Source organism: Sander lucioperca, chromosome 9, assembly GCF_008315115.2.
Source record: "Sander lucioperca isolate FBNREF2018 chromosome 9, SLUC_FBN_1.2, whole genome shotgun sequence".
NCBI lineage: Eukaryota > Metazoa > Chordata > Actinopteri > Perciformes > Percidae > Sander > Sander lucioperca.
In genome coordinates, this window is record NC_050181.1 from 23,701,897 (window position 1) to 23,723,195 (window position 21,299).

Consider the following 21,299-nt stretch of genomic DNA (forward strand, 5'->3'; position numbering starts at 1 on the left):
AAGACATAAAGAGAGGAAGTGTTCGTGAATTCTGACCAGTTCTAAATGGACACATTTTTAATACTTTTATAAACATAATTCATTTGAGAAAAAGTTCATTCTTTACCTTGGAACTTGTAGTTTAAAAAAAAAAAAATCTCATGGCAAAAATGTCTCATTATTGTGGCCAGTTTGATCTATGGATCATAATCACTTTCACAGTTCCATACTTCTTCTCCATAACAATCAAGCAAAATCCATCTGCTAATAAAGATCATGATATGCGGTTTAAAGCAATGGAAAAAGCTAGTAAGTCCGCCTTGAGTTAAGATAATTTTGTCAAAAAACAAGTATACTGTTTGTACTTAATCTAAACCTCTATTGTCGTTCCTTGACATAGCATTATAGCTTTCATTAAATCAACTGCATTAAACGTGGCTCTGGTCCTAACATCTAATCTGTAGCTCTTGCTACACACATTCGATCCCAAGCAAGCCCAAACACTAAACATAATGTTACTGTCACTGCCGGTGCACTAGCCTCTAATTAGAATCTGCAATGGAAACCAAGCCACAACAGTATGAAAATATCTTGTTTCTCTGTAAATGTGACTCTAAATGTTTACTACGAGCTGCAGTAAAACACAGTGTGTGTTGTCAGCAGTGCTCGTGTAAAGAGCCACAGCCCATTAGCCTGGCCATGTAGCAGCAGACAGGAAAAGCCAAAGCTTTTATCCATCTCATTCATCTTCATATACCTGCGGTGTGTTTGTTCTCATGGCAAAGGCAGTGCCAAATGTTCAGGTAATGTTCAAATAACATCCCTGGAGGGGTTTAAACCCTAATGCATTATCGTTGTAAATAACCAACAATTTAATTATCGTGTTTTTGTTTTTTGTGGAACATGATCATGAGACAGTTGTGAGAAAACTGAGATACATATCTGTACTAACACTATACTACTGTAACCATTCACACACACACCATGTACATATATAGAAAACTAATGGACAGTGCCTATGTTTCGCACTGCTCATACATGATCCTTTGAGCAGAACTAGGTCTATGTATGGTTTATCAAGGCCGATACCGATACTGATTATTAGTAGTTAATGAAACCGATAGCCGATATTTGGAACCGATATTCATTTACAGTAAAAATGAAAATCTTTAAGCCAAAATTAAGATTTTGGAATGTTACATAATCCAACACAAAACTTTTTTTTCTATTAATTCACTTTATCGGTTATCGGTCAAATAAAACGCCAATACAGATAATCTGCAAACTGCCAAAAACCCTTACCCTGACCCCATAATCCGCCGGGACCGATAATCAGTCTATAGTTAGATCCTTCACTCTTACTTCCAAGTGTACTTTATATTATAAAAATGCCCTGTCAGTAATACAAAGTTACATATTACAGACAGTACATTATTGTATTTCTATTACTGATGCCTTACAGGCAAGGTTGGTAACTATTTCCAATGTACACTTTTTTTAAATATTGTTTGAAATGGACTTTAAACCCCGACAGCAATAAATAACTCATGGGCTCTGAAAAGATCCGTCATCTGTAGCTTCTGCAATCCTGTAAAAACGCTCACCAATCACTGTCTCGCGGTCCGTTTGGAAAGAACCAATGAAATGCCTTCCGCTAACCTACAAATTAATCCCTGCCCTAACCCCCAGGTGCCTACAGTATTAGGGGTGTTGAAATTAATCATTGCATCGCGATGCGGTCGTGGAAGATTCTTCATCGATGCAGCGATAGACTAGTTTTCTGTTGTGTTCAGACTCCGCCACATTCAATCAGTGTCTTTTTTAAGAGCAGATGCAATAAAAACGGGAGTTCATATATGTCTGACTGCTTGAATTTGTTGATGAAAACCATGTGTAGCAATATCTAATACATTTGAGGAGGTGGCACATCGTGGCGAATTGTTGCGCATCGTGATATCGAATTGTATCGAATCGTTGACAGGATAATCCTAATCGAACTGAATCTTGAGACCAGTGAAGATTCACACCCCTAGTACCTATCATACCTCCTCCAATCCTCCACCCTGTCCCAGAACCTCTGGTCCTTCGGGGACGGAGCCTTCAGTGTGGCAGCCCCCACCCTCTGGAACTCTCTCCCGCCTGAAATCCATAATGCTTCATCTATGGACATCTTCAATAGAAAGTTGTGAAAACACACCTGTTCACCACAGCCTACGGACTCAGCTAAATCCTGTTTTCCCCGACCACATAAAGTAATCCCTTAAAAGGTAGTGGTGTGCGATACTGCAATTTTGGTATCGATCCGATACCAAGCAAATACAGGGCCAATATCGCCGATACCGATTTTAATAATTAAGGAGGAGGAATTTTCATGAACTTTAGCCTAAGTGTTTCTGTGATTTTACATTTGGATTATTAATAAGTTAAAACCAAGGACAGAATTTTCATATGATTGTAAAAATTTGTTACCACTGTATCTTCTCGCCTTTTTACAAATTACACAGCTTGCCATTATTTCATTTTCGGCCTGAAAATATAGCCAGACGGTGCTCCTGCCATTCTTCTGCTCCATCTCTGTGCTGATTGTGTGTGTGTGCTGCTGGTCGCTGCCATCCCTGGCTGCTTGCTTGCTTGTTTGCTTGGCGCCGCTGAGTCACGTGGCGGTACAACATCAAATCACACTGCTCCGAGCTGCGACAGGACTTGACCACTTTAACGCAGCGGCACTTACACAGACAAAGACAGCCAGGTCGCCTCTTTGATGAAACCACAGCAGTGCACACTGGAGAGAAACTGAAACTAAAGTATTGATCTTGAACTGGTATTGATCAATATCAATACCAAGGTTGGTATCAATATTATCGATATTTGGATCGATCCACCCACCACTATTAAAAAGGCTTTTTCTGAACACAGAAGCACTATTAGATGTAGGAATATAAATTACCAGGTAGTGACAAATTTGTTCAATTCAACCACCCTATTTCTTCTTTCGGATATATTGGGATTGAACAGGCGACCCTCCCCCCAAGAGGAGGTAATTTAGATGTATTCCTTTCTGGGAGGGAACATTATTGGATCCGCTGTTTAAACCCCATGTGGATTAAATATTGACTATGATTTAAAGTGTTTTATAATGCGCCCTCATTTATGGGATTATTTATTGGATGTTTAGTCAAAGTTGTTAATGATGTTCATTTAGAACTGATGGTTTAACCTTTGCTCTATATCTATTAGAATTCTTTCAATATAAATGTATTTTTAAACATTTCAATATTGTATATGAAACTGAAATCTTTGTACATAGCGTTGAACACAGGTTGTGGTAATATCAATGTTTTGTTTTTTTTACCCCAATGATGCTCGAAACGTCGTCAGAATAAATAGAGATAGCATATGATGCCAGAGGGTGCAACACTTTTTTCTTACTTTCAAATCCCTTAAAAGGCGCCATAAAAATCCAAATTATTGTTATTAGTTGAGTCAATTCCTGGTATTTGACACTGTGCATGCTGACTCATTATCATGGCTTACAAGAAAACTTAACGGGGCCATTGTTAATTATTAGTTACACCACGTGTGTCAAACTCAAGGCTCGGGGGCCAAATCCGGGCCCTTTACAAGTTTTGATCCGGCCTGCATATCAATTTTAGCCTGGGAAAACCCTGACGAACTTCCGGCAAATTTGAGATTTGCTCTGCAAGTCAGTCTGACCAAGAGCCCATTCAAGCCCATTTCCAATTTTTCCAAATCGAGGCACCAATCACAACCATTGCTTTACACGATGACGATAGCGCAGAGACGGCGAGCAGCTTTTTGTTTATATTCAACATGACGGCCACCGAAGTGCAGCAACCCGTTGATGCTGCTGTTGCTGCTACGTCACCCGGATCGTTGGTCTGATTGGTTGAAGGACTATCCAATTGTGCCCAGAGGCATTTGAGCGGCGTCCGTTGGTGACGCCCCTTTGGAAATGAGCTGTGAATGAAGCTTCCACAGACCCACTCTCAGTTACAACTGAGAAGGGTCTGGTGTCAAGCAGGCTATATCAATTTAGGTTTACGATAAATTTTGGCCTGCCTAGTTGTGTGCCAAACCAAAAATACAGATGTTACAACCTGTATACAACTGTTTTCAAACTATAATTAGGCGACATTCAAAGCAGAATTTGGCAGATTTACCGACTTTAACACAGATATTAAGATATTCCCAAAGAACCAGAGAGTTTTCATATACAGGCTGTGAAACAGGATGCTGTGACTCTTGTTTAGCTTGATTTGTTAAATTCTCTGATGTCTAAGTAACTTTTTTGCTGACTTTTTTAGGGCTTTATGTGGACCAAACTGTAAGTGAGAAGACTAAATAAGACATGCAATAATTCAGTCGAGATATTTGACTTTTTCTCTTAAGTAAAATCATGTCAATAAACAATACACGTCTGGCCCTTAATGTGATTCTCATTTTCCATTGTGGCCCTTCGTGAAATTGAGTTTGACCACCCCCCCCTGAGTTACACCTTTGTGTTCCCACTAACTCATTGTCTGTTATCAGAAAAAAAAGCATGTAAGGCTCCTGGCTTACCAACATCAGATATCTCAGGCACAGATGCTAAAAACGGTCCATCAGGGAATGTTGGAGCATTGTCATTAACATCCTGGACCTTGATGATGAACTCTGACTCTGCCTCCAGGGAGCGGTTGGTCTGCCGGTCGATGGCCCTTGCATGTAGGACATACTGGGACTTCCTCTCACGGTCCAGGCTCTTTGCTGCGTGGATGTCGCCCGTTGTTTCGTCAATGAGGAAGATAGACCCGGCCCCCTCGCCAGACAGGATGTAGCTCACAGAACCATCACCCTTGTCAGAGTTGGAGTGGAGCTGGAGATGTAAGAGGGAGAAAATGAGTGAGGGAGGGAGCAGTAAAGTGTCCAACAAGTACGTGATTCAGAGTAATAGCCAAGTGTCAGGATGAGTGGTCAGCTAATGGAGAGGAGCAGGCTCAGAGAGAGGCGCAGCTATCCAATCAGGGAAGGAGATGTTGAAGTTACTAAGATGATGAGAGAGAGAACGATAAGTACCAGCGAAAGTAAAAGTGAGACACCCTGCAGAGTATTTTAGTATCATTGTAAGGTGTAAGTCAGACTATGTGTGGCTAGCTGTGTGTGCTGTAGACTTCATTCAATGAAATGCTACCAGGTTAATAGCATAAATGTTGAATGTCTTATCTCAGATTATCCTTGACAGTAGTCTCGCATTCCCAGACCTTCTTCCACAGCGCTGCTGAGGAGGATCTGACTAGTCCACACAGCATTCCGGGATGGGAGAAACACGTGCTCTGGTTTATTGGTATTTCAATCACAATTGTTACAGGCGGTTTTAAGCTCCAGACGGAGCCACGGTGCCGCTGCAAAATAGCCTCGGGAAGGAACTCGTTTTGGTGGTACGTTCAAAGGTTGTTGTGGCGTGCAACAAAAAAACTCAGATTGGACAGATAGTCTAGCTAACTATCTTGATTTGCTGCAGAGATCTAAGCAGCAGTTAACCAAAGAACGGCAACACAAAGAAAGCGGAAGGTGACGGATATCCAGCTGAATTTCTGGTGGCACCGGAGCAAACCCGGCAATTGAACGTCGTGGATATAGACTACCTTGACAGTATTGCCGGATTCAGACTGGCCGATATCAGCTAGATAAAAGCCCAGCGAACTCTGCTCCCCAACATGAAAGACCTGTGTTTTTATGACCCATCAACCCACCCCAACCTCCTGCCTTTGTGGCCCACAGTGTTCTAATACAGCAGCAGTCATTGCGGTGCATACAGCAAACAAAAACGTGGAATGCTTACGAATTAAAATGCTACACTTTTCATAGCTATATGTACGTATGGCTCATGAGAACAATGCAGAACCATATCATCAATCAGGCTTTACACCTCTCTCCAACCAACACGCTTCTAGCTTAATCCAAAAGCACTCAGCGTTTGGTTGTGTGGATTTGTTATTTGATTGTTGAATATTATTCAGGCCATGAGGAACAAGGTGAATCTGCTGAAAATCTGAAGCCTTCTCACACCCTGCTTTCCAAAACGTTATTTGAGGGAACAAAGAGTCAAAGGAGGCAACTCGAGACAGTCTGCACCATAAAATGAAACCGAAACAGACAACACGACGCAACGAGCTGCAGGGAGTGAAAGAGGCGCTGCCAGTATGAGCTTGAACAAAGCTGCAGTGTAAAGACAAAGGAAATCCATCTCCCTGGCACAAAATAAAACATTTAAAACAAAAAATAAGAGGAGACAGGAGAAGACAACGCAAAGAGGGGAGGAGGATAAAAATACAACAGCACCGTTGTGTGTTACTAAGCAGCAGCTGGTGAGGAAGGAGCATCGACTGACATTTTGAGGCTGAAGTATTTCCCCCTGTGCATGTCTCTCCAGCTAGAAGAACAAAGGCTGGTGAGGGTGTGAAATATGAATCAAAAAGCATGTGGGCGGGCAGGAAGCAACGGTTATTAATTTAAACAGGTTAATTCCCTTCTGGCGGGTTTTAAAAGGACATGCTACACTAAGCTCCATCACTAATCATGAGAGCACAGACATGATAAGGTGGTTTCACTCTGATTCGATATACTTTATCCAGTTTGTATGACATCAGTGCATCGTTCTGTCAACAAAAAAAGTGTGAAGAGGCTTTTCTGTGTGGAGTTCCAGGTTGTGTGGGTTTTCTCATGTCTTTGCCGTAGTGCAGTGTGGTCCTCAGAACTGGACTTGGTCCCCAGGCATTGTCCTCAGGGGCGGAGCGATGTGGTGGCTTCTGGGGCTCCAACCCTGAATGTTTTCTCAAAAGCCCCGAATCTTTTAGGGTTTACAAAAATACCTTCAACTTTGTATCATTTCCCCCTCAGACTCTCTCACTGGAGCGGAAAATCAATGGAGCAGAAGTTCTGGGAACTCTACTAAAAATAGGTTCCAAGATTAGTAATGCTGTTTACGCCACATTCCTACCCTACCCATGTTATGTAGCCTGACTTGAAAAAAGGTACACTGCGGTGTCTGGGTTGCTCACCTGGTAGAGCGTGCGCCCCATGTACAGAGGCTCAGTCCTCGCTGCAGCGGCCGTGTGTTCGGTTTGGACCTGCGGCCCTTTGCTGCATGTAGTTCCCCCCCTCTCTCCCCTTTCATGTCCTAAACTGACTAAAATGCCAAAACATAATCTTTGAAAAAAATGTAAATATTTAAAGCTGCAAACAGCAATGAAAGGGCCCTCGCCCGATAAGATACAACATAAGCAAGTAAAAATGCCAGCCTTCTATCAGAACATATTTTAAAGGTCTTATCATGGACAAGTATCAGTGTAGCTCCGTCTGTTCATCATAACCACATTCCAAATCCTATCAGAAACATGCTGCTGCATTTCTGAGGAAAAGCAAGAGGCAAAGAGACGGAGAGAGAAAGAGAGAGAGAGAGAGAGAGAGAGAGAGAGAGAGAGAGAAATAGGTCCCAGATGTGAGTATGTATTTCTGTGAGTATGAAGAGCTAAATGAATGAATACATTAAACAGATATCAGCCTTCAACAGCTTGTCAGACGGAGAGCGTCAGACTGATGATGCCATGTTTGGCTACGGCGCCACGCTTACCAAGAAACCTGAGCCCAAACAGGATCCCGCCTGAAAACACACACACACACACACACACACACACACACACACACACACACTCGCCTGGCAAAACATCAAGCGCACACAAACACACACACACACACACACACACACACACACACACACACACACACACAAACTCGCCTGGCAAAACATCAAGCACACACAAACAGACAGGCGTGCACGCACACACACTCTCTTTCATACTGATCTCTCCAACACACACAGACTGACAGTCTCTCACATATGCAGAGTATGTGGACAGGGTGCCGATGCAGTGCCAAACCTTTATGACTTTGAAGTTCACAACAACAACAACAACAACAACAACAACTTTCTCTGACAGTATCTCATATTGTATATCTACAGAGCCCCGAAAGGGACATGTGGAATTATTATTTTTCTTGTGCGCACAGAGTACTTTCTGGTGCGCACGAGAAACCAATCTAAGGCTAGCAAAATTATGCTAACTGAGTACTGCTAACGTTATGTGGTTAATATTTCACATTCACAGCATGATATCGGTTAACAGTTGCCTTATCATCTGTAAGTTTGTTGATGCCACTATCAGGTACATTTGGTTGCATTTCCAGGAAGATGAATACCTCCTCCTCGGCAGCCATTCTGACTGCTACTCAGATTGGATACCTTCTAGTGAGCTCGGGAAAGTATCTAGTGCGAACGAGAGAAGAAAAAAAATCCCCATGTCCCTTTAGGGGCTCCGCTTGTATCAGCCTACAATTTTGGGTAGCGAAAAAAAACTTTAATTTTTTTTTTTTCATTTTTTTTTTTCAAACTTTTTCTGTTTGCTAGCAGACAGAATTGAGGAACCTTTACACAATACAAGTTAATGGAGAGCGAAGAGTTGTTTTCTCCTCCAGTGGGGGCGGGACATAAATGCGCTCTGTCTCTATAGCCTGTTTTATGGTTCTGCGGAGGCTCCACGCAGAGCTTTCACTGTAGCCTACGTAAGTGGCCTGATGTTTGTACTTGTGCGCTGGTGTGTGCGTCGAGCCGGCATGTGTGTGTGTGTGTGTGTGTGTGTGTGTGTGTGTGTGTGTGTGTGTGTGTGTGTGTGTGTGGAGCACACCGGAGCAAGTACCGACTCTAGAGTCATAGTGAGAGAAACAAAGTGTCTCCCCTGTTCTTTCTGACCACGGTGGGAAATCTGTAGCAGGAGAAGTTAACCCTCTCCTTGATTTCATGTTGTTTATGGAGAAGGAGAACCAGAAAATGACTCGGGGGAAATGCAACCCTACCAAGCAACGGCCGAGCGACGTGCGTCGCTGTGATGTGTAGTTACATTTTTCGAGAGGTGCACGTCAGGCTACGGCGTAGGGTCCAGCATAGACGCAGAGGGGTCTGCGGGGGTACGCCGTTGATTCTACGCACAACCATAAATAGCCTTATTGGTCTTCCAAATTCCACTTTAATGACTTTGAAAACGACAGTACAGTATCTCATATTGTGTATCAGCCTACACTGTAATAAAGTTTTTCACAGTGCTATCTTATTGTCCTTATTCTGGGTAGCAAAAAAAACATTCACTCGGATGTTATTGAAGGGCTCAGTAAATAGCAGACTGGGGAAGAACATGCGCCAGTTATTAACACAATATGAAAGCAGCATCGGTAATGTCTACCTTCAATTCAAGCTGATCACCTGAAGAGAGATCACAATGTGTACAGTACATCAGTCCCATTTCAAGCAGATGATTTGTGAAAATGTGTGTGAAAATGTGTGTTCGTTGTCATGCAGTTCTAAATGGCACACAGAGAAGTTGGGTTATTTATATCTCTGTATAAATGATAAATACTGGTTGCTGATTACTGCATTCATATGTATGGCGCAGTGTTGTTTAAAAAAATCAAACCGGGCCTGTTGTAATTCCCAGGGCGTTGAATACAGACGCTTTTTTCACAACGCACCCTTGAAACGCACCAGGCTTCTTTTTTTTTTTTTTTTACCGTAAACCCAATCATCATTGTAGCTCTCATACAGTAGCTCATATTTGCAGAAGACTCATGCAGAAAGCCAAATACATCACAAACAGTAATTAAATCAATCACTAAGGTAAATTGTTAAAGCAAACACCCATACATCAAAACAATAGTTTAATAGTTGTAATAATAGTTGCATAATTCAAAAAGTAACAGCCTACAGGGACTGGTGGAGGGGGCGTGAGAAGAATTCATTCGGGTGAGTGAAGGTGGATGATTTAAGCCTAAAAGTGGATCCGGTGATCCATTTACTATATTGCCAGTTCCGTATACACACAGTAAACAGAAGGCTAAGCATAATTTCAGCCTTTAGAGGTTTAATCCCAGGGAGAAAGTGCCCAGACTCCCTTAAAAAGCACACCCTTGGGGCGGCCTCTAGCTCACCCAGTAAGAGCGTGCGCCCCATGTGGGCTGAGTCCTTGGCAGCGGCCCGGGTTCAAATACAACCTGAGGCCCTTTGCTGCGTGTCATCCCCTCTCTTTCTCTCCCCCTCTTCCTGTCTATCCACTGTCACTACTGAATAAAGGGAAAAGCCCCAAAAAATTATCTTTAAAAAAAAGAAAAAATAAAGCATGCCGTTATTGTGAAACTTTATAAACTTTGTGTAAGGTTACATCAAATCCGTAATAATTCGTGCCCTGTTGTAAATTGCATGATCTTATTTCCTTTTTTGTGTAAACACCATTGTCAGTTTTTTTTCCAGCTGTTATGTACCGCTGCAGACAAAGTCAGCTGATGAGCGACGCACACACAGTTATTTCTTACTCTATATCACTAATTTACCTCCGTATTGAATTTATTTTCGTGCAGTTCTCGTGAATAACACAGCTTTCATGGACAGAATAGATGGGTATAATCAGTAAGTAGAGACGTGTCCATCAGCTTTATGATTGATCCGACCTTGCTTGTCGTCTTGCAGACAAAGTATGACTACAAATCTTCATAATTCATTCTTCATCGTTGTTATTTTGCCAAACTTTTGATCAGTTTATTGTAATTAAATCCCAGCGAAATCTGTTCATTTTGGGTTCGTACCGCTGTTGTTGTAGTGTGCTTGTAGTCTAGCGGAAAGACGTGACAAAGCATGAATTCAGACTTTTTACAAATTGGTATCATGTTGTAAGTATTTTGGCTTTTTAGCTAGTCAATCACAGCAAAATGTGTACTTCAAGTAGTGCTGGAGGCGGCAGTCATCCAGACGGACTTTGGTTGTGAATTTCACCGAGCTGTGTGCTCCTCCGGATGATGTTATGAACCCAGACACGCCTTTGGTTTTCCAACGTATCTGGGACTTCCACAAGTACAAAGCAGCAGTATTGGTTAATTGTGCCATGGTTGATGACGGAAAACGTTGGTGCCTACAGCTGTACAGCGATGCATCTCGCAAGATAACAATTTGCTTAATTTTAGTGTGACAGTCTGGTGACAGCTGCCAGTTTGTTGGAATTCAGGTTTGATAGAGTAAGCAGACTAATGGCTTTTGAGAATGAATTACTTAGATGTGATAAATAATCACAAACAGATGTAAGCTAGTCACAGCATCTTTCATCAGTTGATGTGTGTTGTGTTGGAGCAACCCGTTCTTACTCCCAACTTGTAAAAATACTGACGCTTGGTCAGTGTCTCTCAGTGTCAGATATCAACGCAAAAATCACCCTTTAGCGTCTGTATGGAACGCGCCGGGCATAGCAGTACCTTGAGAATCAACAGTAGTATGAAAAACCGCGTAAGGATTTAGGTTGGGGTGGTGGATGGGTGAAACAACACAAGACTTTCTCCCAGGAGACCGGGCTTCGTGTCCTGTTCTTGTCCCGCGTGTCACTAAAACGTACATTTTGTAACCCCACCCACGATCTTTTCCTGAACCTAACTGTCCCGCTCTTGTGCCGCATGTCAGTTAAACATATATCCCGACCCAGACCGCCAAAAAGTAACGCCAATAGTCCCAAACCCAGAGCGTCATAAAGTGACACTAAGAGTCCCAACCAAGCCTGTCTTAATATGACGCTAGACACAAACCTGAGCACAGAGCGTAAAAATAGTGAATCCAAGGGTCCCGACCCAGAGTGTTGCAGAGTGACACCAAGAGTCCCGACCAAGCGCGTCTAAATATGACGCTAAAGGAGACTTTTTGCGTCAATAACAAACGCCAAAGGCACCTGACCAAGCGTCGCTTCTTGACGCGATGGGAGTGAGAATGTCTTGGTTGAAGAAGTCAATGTATGGCTTGTCTTACAAAACTGTCTTAAAGGCAAGTGTCCCAACGATTCCTCGCAATGTCTCTAAATGCTATATACGAACATAAATCATGAGAGGCCTAACCCACGGCAAAAAAGCAAACAAAACATCAGACTTGAACATGGAAGAATACATTTGGTCTCTGCTCCTCCTAATAGTCAATGGTTGTTTTTTTTAAGGATGACCACAAACAAAACCAAGCCTGTTGTGACAACCGTGGCCATGAAGGATTTTACCCTGTAGTTTTATCAGCCATTCCAATCAAAGATGCATTGTTGTTTTTTCAAGCAATGTGTCCTTAACTGATAACTTTGGCTTTCTGCCAATCAGTCTTTTATGGCAGGTAAGCTTTTTTTTTTTTTTTTTTTTTTACTGCAATCTATCATTTGCTCACTGCAGCTGAAAGATGAGGGAGGAAAATGAATTATGGGCTAAAAGACAAGGATTAAGACAAAGATGGCCATGTACTGTACACAAACATTAATGCACACAGATGTTGAGCAGGGATTCATTTAGTAAATTGAGTCTACAGGAGTGTGTTTAACCATGCTGTTGGGTACAGTGAGAAGAGCAGTAAAGGAGTGGGACCAGAGAAAAGCTTGTCTCGCATTGCCAGACCTTCCTCCACAGCGCCTTGGAGGAGGGTCTAGCTAGTCCACAGAGCATTCCGGGATGGGAGAAAAACGTGCTCTAGTTTATTGGCATTTCTTTAAACCAATCACAATCGTCTTGGACGGTGCTAAGTGCCGGACAGAGCCTTGGTGCCACTGCAAAATAGCCTCAGAAAAGATCTTGTTTTGGTGGAACATGTGTACGATGTGTTTTAGTCGTGCAACAGAAAACTCAGATTGGACAGATAGTCTAGCTAGCTGTCTGGATTTACCCTGCAGAGATCTGAGGAGCAGTTAACCATAGTCCTCAGAAATCCACCGGAGTTTAGAATGTCAACACAAAGAAAGCAGAAGGTAACGGACACCCGGTCGAAAAGAGGGACATCCGGCAGAATATCAATTTGGCACCGGAGCAATCTCGGAAGTGGAACTTCGTGGATATAGACTAAAGAAAAACTAACTGGGCATGATTTTTTTGAACAAGACTACATGTAGGCATTCCTAGTGATGGCTGGCAACCAGAGGTAGAATGTGTACAATAATATTGTACTCAAGTAAAAGTACTGTTACTCAAAAGGAATTTAAATTTAATTTATTTTTTATATGTCAACTTATACACAAGTGAAACATCATCAACAAGAGCCCTTATGTCCAAACCAACAAAACATTCCATTTCTATAGACTGCACTTTGCAGCCTGTGCAGACAACTGATTATCAGTTATAGTTGAGTTATAGTTAATAATGACACTACAGTGTAGCCTTACTAAAATTAACCAGAAAAGAGACAAAACTCAAGACAATGAAACATGCAACAAGCAGTATTAGGCTAATTTTAATAGCCTGACAGACACAGAAAACAACGGACAGACAGAAAAACACCAACAGACACAGAAAACACCAACAGACAGAAAACACCAACCGACACAGAAAAACACCAACACACACAGAAAAGCTACAAAAGACAGAAAACTCCCGACAGAGAGATGCATAAAGGGGTTGCATCACAAATCCACACTGACACTCGTAAAGTGAGTCAGAGTATTGCAGAGAGAGGAAGAGAGATGTGATGCATTCAGAGCTGGATGTAGGTCTTTTGATTCCTTGACAGCCTAATGGCTAAGGGTAGCTCCTGACTGATGTTTGCCACAGGGCAACAAACACACACACAAACACACATTATTAAACCAATGAAAGCCTTTCATTGTATCTCTTAGGATGCCCATTAGCTGTAAGCGAAGCAGCAGCTATTCTTCCTGGGGTCCACGCAAGGGAGGGCAGGGCAGGACAGCGAGGGGAAGATGGGTCTGCTTGCTCAACATAAAGATTGAGCTATGCACAACTAAAATTGTTCAAAATCTAATGATGAAATCATTTGAAACTGATATTGCAAAACAATGTAAACATTATTTACCCCGGAGGGTGGCGGCAGCAATGTGCTTATTCTGTTGGAAATCCCCAAAAAAAAGAAGAAAGACATCATCCCTGGGGAACATAATCAAACGGTTATATTAAATAACACAAATAACAGATAAGAGTGTTTACATGGACATGACTCTTAGCAGACAGACGATCAGAGCAGAGAGGAAATTAGCAGTCAAGGTGGTTGTTCCAGCTACAGTAGGTGTAGTAGGTGGACCACCAGGTCATTTTGCCCTGATAAAACACACACACACACACACACACACACACACACACACACACCGTTTGCATAACCATGATACTCACGTCCATGTAAACACAAGATTCAAACATGCAAGCTACGTAGTTTCAGTGATGGCAGCATCTGTAGCAACCGCCATAGCAATGATAGAATCTTCGCAATAGCTAAAAAACTAAATATTGTGCAAATTCATTGAACGACAAAGATGAAAATAAAATGCCCATTTCTCGCCAGAAATTAGCATTAGTTAGAAAGTTATCAGAACACAATGCTGAAACTATCTTAAAAGACTGAAATCAGCTGTTCTTATCATAATTGACGTGTATGAGGGAGTGCGCTCAGACACAAAGCCCTTTTTCAATGAGTATTATCACATAATGATCATATCAGTATGTTCGGGTCATGAAAATATTATGCTGAAGCTTTTTGTGAAACCTACACCATACAGAAACAGATTGTGGTTTTTATGCATACATTCTATGCAGCAAAACGGCTGAAGGAGAAACGCCTCTATTTAGACCGTCTATTCTGTCCCTGAAAGCTGCGTTATTAAACCCAACTGCATGAAAATGAAAGCAATACGGAGGGAAATTAATGATATACAGTAAGAAATATCAAATATCATCTGGGCAGCTGACTTTATCTGCAGTGGTACGGTAGTATCATTATATCGTTCAATTATTTCATTCAATAAAATTGGCAATTCAGTGTGCTCTCAACCCTTTGTTGGTCATCTAATGGGCTCAGAAATAGAAGAAAATAGTTCATGAATCTTCATTTGGCCATCACTACTCACAGCATTGAAAAACGACATTAAAAACAGAACAGAACAGTTTTCTTGTAATCCACAGAACAAACTATTTCTTTAGCAGAAAGTAGTTACTGACAAAAAACTGAAAATGTTTTTTTACAACATCGGTTACTCTTTAAACTTGTGCATGAGCAGTTCTTAAATTCCAAAATATGACAAAGAGCTACAATGTGAAATGCAAAGACATGGGATTTGCATTCAAAATCACAGCTTGCTACCATTAGCTCACAATAAATGTCAGTAGATTAAAGTACTGTACGTATGTTAACTTACTTCAAAGCTTATCTGTCGTTAGGAGTAAGGTTTCTTTAATAGGTGAGAAAAAAACAACAGTGGAAATGATTTTAATTTAAACTTTTAGGGAGTTCCACTGCCCAAATGCTAATAACAGTAAAGCTCAGTGGTCACTTCCCAAAGTTTCTGGCAGGATATGATGTGTTTTTTAGAGTACAGTATGTGGACTGAGCTGAAAACAAATGCTTCAAACAAAGGCCATTTCCCAAATCGATCCCTCTTCATAATACTTCCCGCTGCACGAGTGTCATTCCACATGAAGTCACACTCATAGCTCTGGAGGGCACTTAGTATTAAGGCATTGGGTATAAATAAACAGGTAAACTGTAGGCCACACTCTCCACAATAGACAGGGAACTGTCATCACCATGGATACCAATAGATACTTTCACTCAGCTCAGCTCTTGAGCTGTATTATGGGCTGCAACAAACCTTGTGGCTCACAAAAACAAAAGGGGTCTTCCAAAAGACGCACGCCGCCGTCCTAACAGGTACAGACTAACCCTTCATTTTCGACCGTACACTTCTGCTTCCAATGTTGCTGCATCATTTCTTCAGCACCTCGCTAACATTTAGATTCACAGCCTTTGCTAAAAAATGGAGGCACTCAAATTCAGCTGTGCTATTCGACAGAGAGCATTGCTGTAACGTGTGGTGGTAAATCATAGCTCTGAAGGTGTGTTTTTACATGCAGTGAGTGAGTGTTAATTAGGTTTACTTGCAGGGCTGGACTGGGGTAAAAAAATCTGCCCTGGACTTACGAGACCCAGACCAGTCCACCAAAATCGTCCGGTCACCAACTATCCTTGCACTACCCTTGAACACATGTACATACCAGCAGGGCTCAACATTGGTAGAATGGTAGATTTGCTTGACTCACTAGCCAAAAAAAAGGGTACAATTTTAACATTCACTAGCCATTTGGATGGTGGACAAAAAGTTAATTTTGAACCCTGCACACTAGCCCCTAATGCTCTCACTTAGCTGAGTGGTAAGTAAGAGAGTATGATAATGTACTCACTGATTCAAAAAGGCTGCCTGGCTCCTGATGGCAAGATGGCTAAAGGTTGAGGGTGGAGCATGGCTGTCATCAAGATGTATTGTATAGTAAACAAGTGATAAGTCTGTACACGCCGACTTATTGGGACTTTAGCTTATTCACCATATCCCCCAGAGCTAGATAAGTCCATACATTCTCATCTCTGCGCGTGTCTCAACTCTGTCTGACGCACCCACCGCTAGCCTAGTTTAGCCCAGATCCTTGAGGTAACCGGCTCCATTTAGCCTACTGCTCCCAATAAGTGACAAAATAACGCCAACATGTTCCTATTTACATGTTGTGATTTGTATAGTCACAGCGTGTACAAAGAGCAAGGTCACATGAGACACAGCCATCTTCTAACCGTATATAAACTGGGAACTATATTCTCAGAAAGGCGAAGCACTGCAACTTCTGCTACTTGGGCGGAGTGATTTGCTCGCAGCACCTGAGAAGCCCTGTGGTGAGGAGCAGAGTGTAACAATGGTGCTTTTCAAGTGTTGCGCTAATCACTCCGCACAAGTAGCAGTGCTTCGCCTTCTGAGAATATAGTTCCCAGTTTATATACGGTTAGAAGATGGCCGGTTACCTCCAGGATCTGTGCTAAGCTAGGCTAGCGGTGGGTGTGTCAGACAGAGTTACAACACGCACGGAGATGAGAAGGGTATGTATGGACTTATCTAACTCTGGGGGATACGGTGAATAAGCTAAAGTCTCAATAAGTCGGCATGTTCCTTTAAACTAAAGCTGCATTTTGTACACAGTATGCAGCTTATGTGGCTAGTGGAATGTGGATAAAACAGAAAGTTATAGTACTATGTTTGCAAGTGCCTTAGCTTGCTAATACATAACTAGCATTAGCTTACTAACAGCGAACTTGTCCTCTCTGGTAGTAGACAAAGGGTGCTAAAATGCTTAAGTCTCGTGTTTTTTAGCTAGTTACCGGCACCTTGTGGTGTTATTTTCGCCACCGGTGGGGGCGAGAATTAAATGCGCTCTGGCTCTATGATAGGATGGATGTGGGCCATAGTAGGATGTGATTGGCCAGTGATCAGATGAGAGACAAACCAGTGGGCCAATCATGTGATCTCTCTCCGTGGGCAGGTCAATCAAAGAACAAGGATGTGAATGGCCAGTGTTCATATGAAAGACACACAAGTGGGCTAATGATGTGATGTCTCTTCTCTTTATGGGCCGATTAACCGGAGTGCAGCCGCAGCCCATTCGGCCCACACAAATAGAGCGGCCCACCGGGAAATCTCCCGGTACTCCCGATGGCCAATCCATGCCTGCTCAATTGTACAATCTAAATCAATCCAATCCAATAAATCTGCAGTAAATCCCACTTTTGTCAATGTGTATGTTTGTAAGTTTCCAAATGTCTCAAAAAATGTATTGGGATTTCCAGAAAATCTGCAAAAGACACTGCATTCACTTCCATTCCATTCTCTACTGTTGTATATTTAGGACTGGGCACATCGAGATAAATAGTTGGTGGTGCTAATTCAGTCGTGTGCCATTAAAACATTGCAGAAGAAGATTGCGCAACGAGTTGATGAAATTAAAAGAGAAAAACGTGAAAAACATGATGGCAATATAGCATTTCTATTTGTTTCATGTATTCATTTGAGGGAAGTTACAGTCTCCTCATCGCTCCACACATATCTGATGTTTCTCTTCGGCTGATGTTAAACCACTTCATGTACATCAGGGTTTATTCGTCAACTCTGTTTCCACTGAACAACATTTGGCATCTACGTTTTTTATATGCAAATCTGATAAATTGTCTCAAATGATGTTAGCCCCCTGTAGCCTGCTCCTCATCTATGCTTGAGGATCATTAGCCATAACTAGCCAAACACACCCATATATCCAAATGAACTCATGACGGTCGAGTTGCGTTGTGGATAATGTAAGTGCCATATTTTGAAAAAGAAGAACCAACATCCCTGGTTCTGCTGCATTGATTTAGTTCCTGTTTAGAACTGTCCATTCTGAATCGGACAATATTACAGGAGTGCATTTAAACTCAGTGGAGTATTGTTTTAAACACAAACATGTGAAAGTTGTTTTTTCAGCCTTTTCCAGGCTGAAAAAAAGTTATACTGCATTGGAAATTTGCAAGATGACGCCGCGGATGGCAGTCTCGATACTGTGTCTCTGGTACTTTTTCATTTTTTGTTTATTTGTTCAGTTTTCAGCTCTCCCTATCTGGTCACATTCACCAGGGAGGAACTTTTAACCCAACTACTTGGCTCTAGTTAAACTTTTTCACCGTTCACTGTGGCTGTGGCTCAGGTGGTAGAGCGGTCATCTACCAATTGAAAGGTCGGTTTCATTCCCTGGCCCTGCAGTCCCATGTTCAAGTGTCCTTGGGCAAGATACTGAGCTCTTAATAGCTCCCAATGCTGAGCCATCGGTGTGTTAATGTTTATCTGATGAGCAGGTGGCAGTGTGTGTGTGTGTGTGTGTGTGTGTGTGTGTGTGTGTGTGTGTGTGTGTGTGTGTGTGAATGGTACCTAAAATGTTTAAAAGCACTTTGAATAGTCGCCAAGGCTAGGAAAGTGCTATATAAATGCATTCACATTTAATGCTCAAACCTTTCAGGGAGGAATATATGTCCCCACCAATGTTGAAATTACACCTATGCCCTCGGTTTACCAGCTGTTACTTTCCCAGATGTTTGTGGACATCTGGCCAGGGATTTGACCTCTAACCCAGAGATATTCAACAGGGGGTCCATGACCCCTAGAGGGCCCTCAGAGTTAGTGCAGGGGCCCCCCAAATTATGTTAAAAAATATTTTTTTGAAAGTTTCTTTTTTCAAAAATGAAAATGTCTGAAAATATACAATAATATGAATCCAGCATATTATAGCAAATATAAATAATAAAAAAAAAAAAATTAAGATAAGCTTACTATAGGTAAAGTAGCCACTATGGTAGCCATACAGTTACGATTAAGGATACACTGTGCCTTTCACATATATGTTTAACATTAAAACTTGCCTAAACATAACCATACCACAGTCATACTTTATTTTCCAAGACCACCATATTTCCCTTACCTTAACCATACCATAGCTGCCATGCACAGATATGTCAAAATGTTGGCGAAGAACATAATCTGAGGTTTTGCAGAAACAGTCAGTATCAACATTCTGTTCTAGTGATAGTATTGTATTTTTGAGGCAATTACACAGCTTCTAAAATATGACTGATAGCTATGCTTGTAAACTGTAATCTCTTAGATTCAGCAAGCCAACTATTTCTACACATCCTCCACAACCAAAGACTGCAAACATGTGACACTGTGAACTGCAGATCCTAATTAGAACAAACCTTCTGTATCCTTGGCTGTTCTAACCCCGAATTAAAGCACACTGCTTGATGGAAAGGTCAATTCTACAGCAGCGATGCAGCCATCTGACAAGATCAGTCCCAGTTGGGCAGGGAGAGGATGGATTAGCAAGGGAGGCTGTGTGTGTGTGTGTGTGTGTGTGTGTGTGTGTGTGTGTGGTAATGGCCATGTTTGTAGTTATAAATGTAGTAAGGGTGATTGGATTGGCAGCTGTGTTTCCTTGACTGTTGTACATACCTTCCCATGTTAATGGGTTTACATGAAGCTTAAAGATGTAATTTACTTTCCCAGTTATCATGGACAAACCAGTTAACAGAGCATTCTTGCCTCTTGACTGAGCAATAACAGCTAGCTTTAGCAACAGCATTTCTGCCAAATGGTGTTCCCAATTGTGAGTACTGCTACAGTATTTAGAGTTTGACAAGACAGTGATACCAAAAGGGAAAACGGGAAGATATGTAATCTGTTTAATATTGGAGAGAGCCTGGAATCTTAACCAAGCTTCTCATAAAATGTGGATGAGCTTACACAAGTTTTTCTTTTCCATTTATGATGTCTACATGTGTCAACACCAAACCAGATTACTGACAAACCATTTTAAGGGGTCCTCTCGTTACTCATACTCGCAGAGGAGCTGGAGGGTTGACAGGGAGCTCCCATGGTATGTGACAAATGAAGGCCTGCATGTGTGAGGAAAAAGATCTTGGAGAGCAAGGAGGGTCTCTGTATTAATTCATAATTAATGCGCTATAACTAATTAAGGGAATGACACGGGATGCAGTTTGTGGTGGGATTTTTTGCTACCAGTACCTTTCTCTTTTCATTTTTTTATCAACAACTTTTGCTGATGGAAAATCAAAAAATAATGAGTCGAACAAAAGTAGTGGCGTGCTGTGTCATGCAGTGGAAATGCCTTAAATCTGCATCCTATCTAATTTCCAGCAGGGGTCCACTAGTTGCAAAAATAAGTCAGTTTCTATAGAAGTCAATGAGTAAATGACCCTACTTCTCATTTGATTTATTACCTCAATAAACATTTTCCTAATGAGTTTATGGTCTCAATTGCTACTTTTAAGTCATCACTGACTACGTTTACATACACATAATATTCCTTTTTTTCCTTATTCCGAAAAAGACGATATTCTGACTAAGCTGTTTACATGGCTAATTAAAGTGAATATTCAACTAATATTCCCGTTTACATGTTTCCGTACAAAATAAGATTTTTTTCAAAGTTTACCAGCGGTGGCGGACTTTTTGGACCGTGCGAACACTGTGTCCCTCTTCCCTTCAACCAGCTTCTTGAAAAGGTCGCCATAGCAATGAGTGCGCATATCCAAAATCCTGTTGATATCCAAGTCTTTGATAATGTTTAAAAGTTGCTGTGTTTCTCCTTCTTATCGGGTCTGCAGCCTTGCAAACTGCTGGCTGGTTGGTTTGTTTACAGCAACCATAGCAACGCACAGAGCTGACCATAAGCCGTAAACAAACAAGAGGCCGTAAACTGCGGTAAAAACCCAGATTGAGAGGCATATTCCGAATGTGCTGTATACATGCCAAAACAATGCCTCTAAAACCCGAATAACACCGGAATATCCCACGTCTTAATCGGAAAATGCTATATTCGGAAAAAGGCCTTATTAGGAATATCCA

The 21,299-nt window shown here is 41.7% G+C and overlaps 1 protein-coding gene across 3 annotated transcripts in view; it reads right to left on the reverse strand.

The window, feature by feature from the left end:
- Positions 1 to 21,299, reverse strand: part of LOC116043968 (cadherin-18-like) — a 108,637-nt gene that overhangs the window by 65,717 nt on the left and 21,621 nt on the right. For all 3 annotated transcript variants that reach the window (XR_004898349.1, XM_031291016.2, XM_036005400.1), the window contains exon 3: positions 4,561 to 4,855. Coding sequence is in view for 2 of the 3 variants with exons in the window: in XM_031291016.2 (XP_031146876.1) it covers positions 4,561 to 4,855 (295 nt within the window). In the remaining variant the exon portion in view is untranslated. The remainder of the gene's footprint in view (positions 1 to 4,560; positions 4,856 to 21,299) is intronic.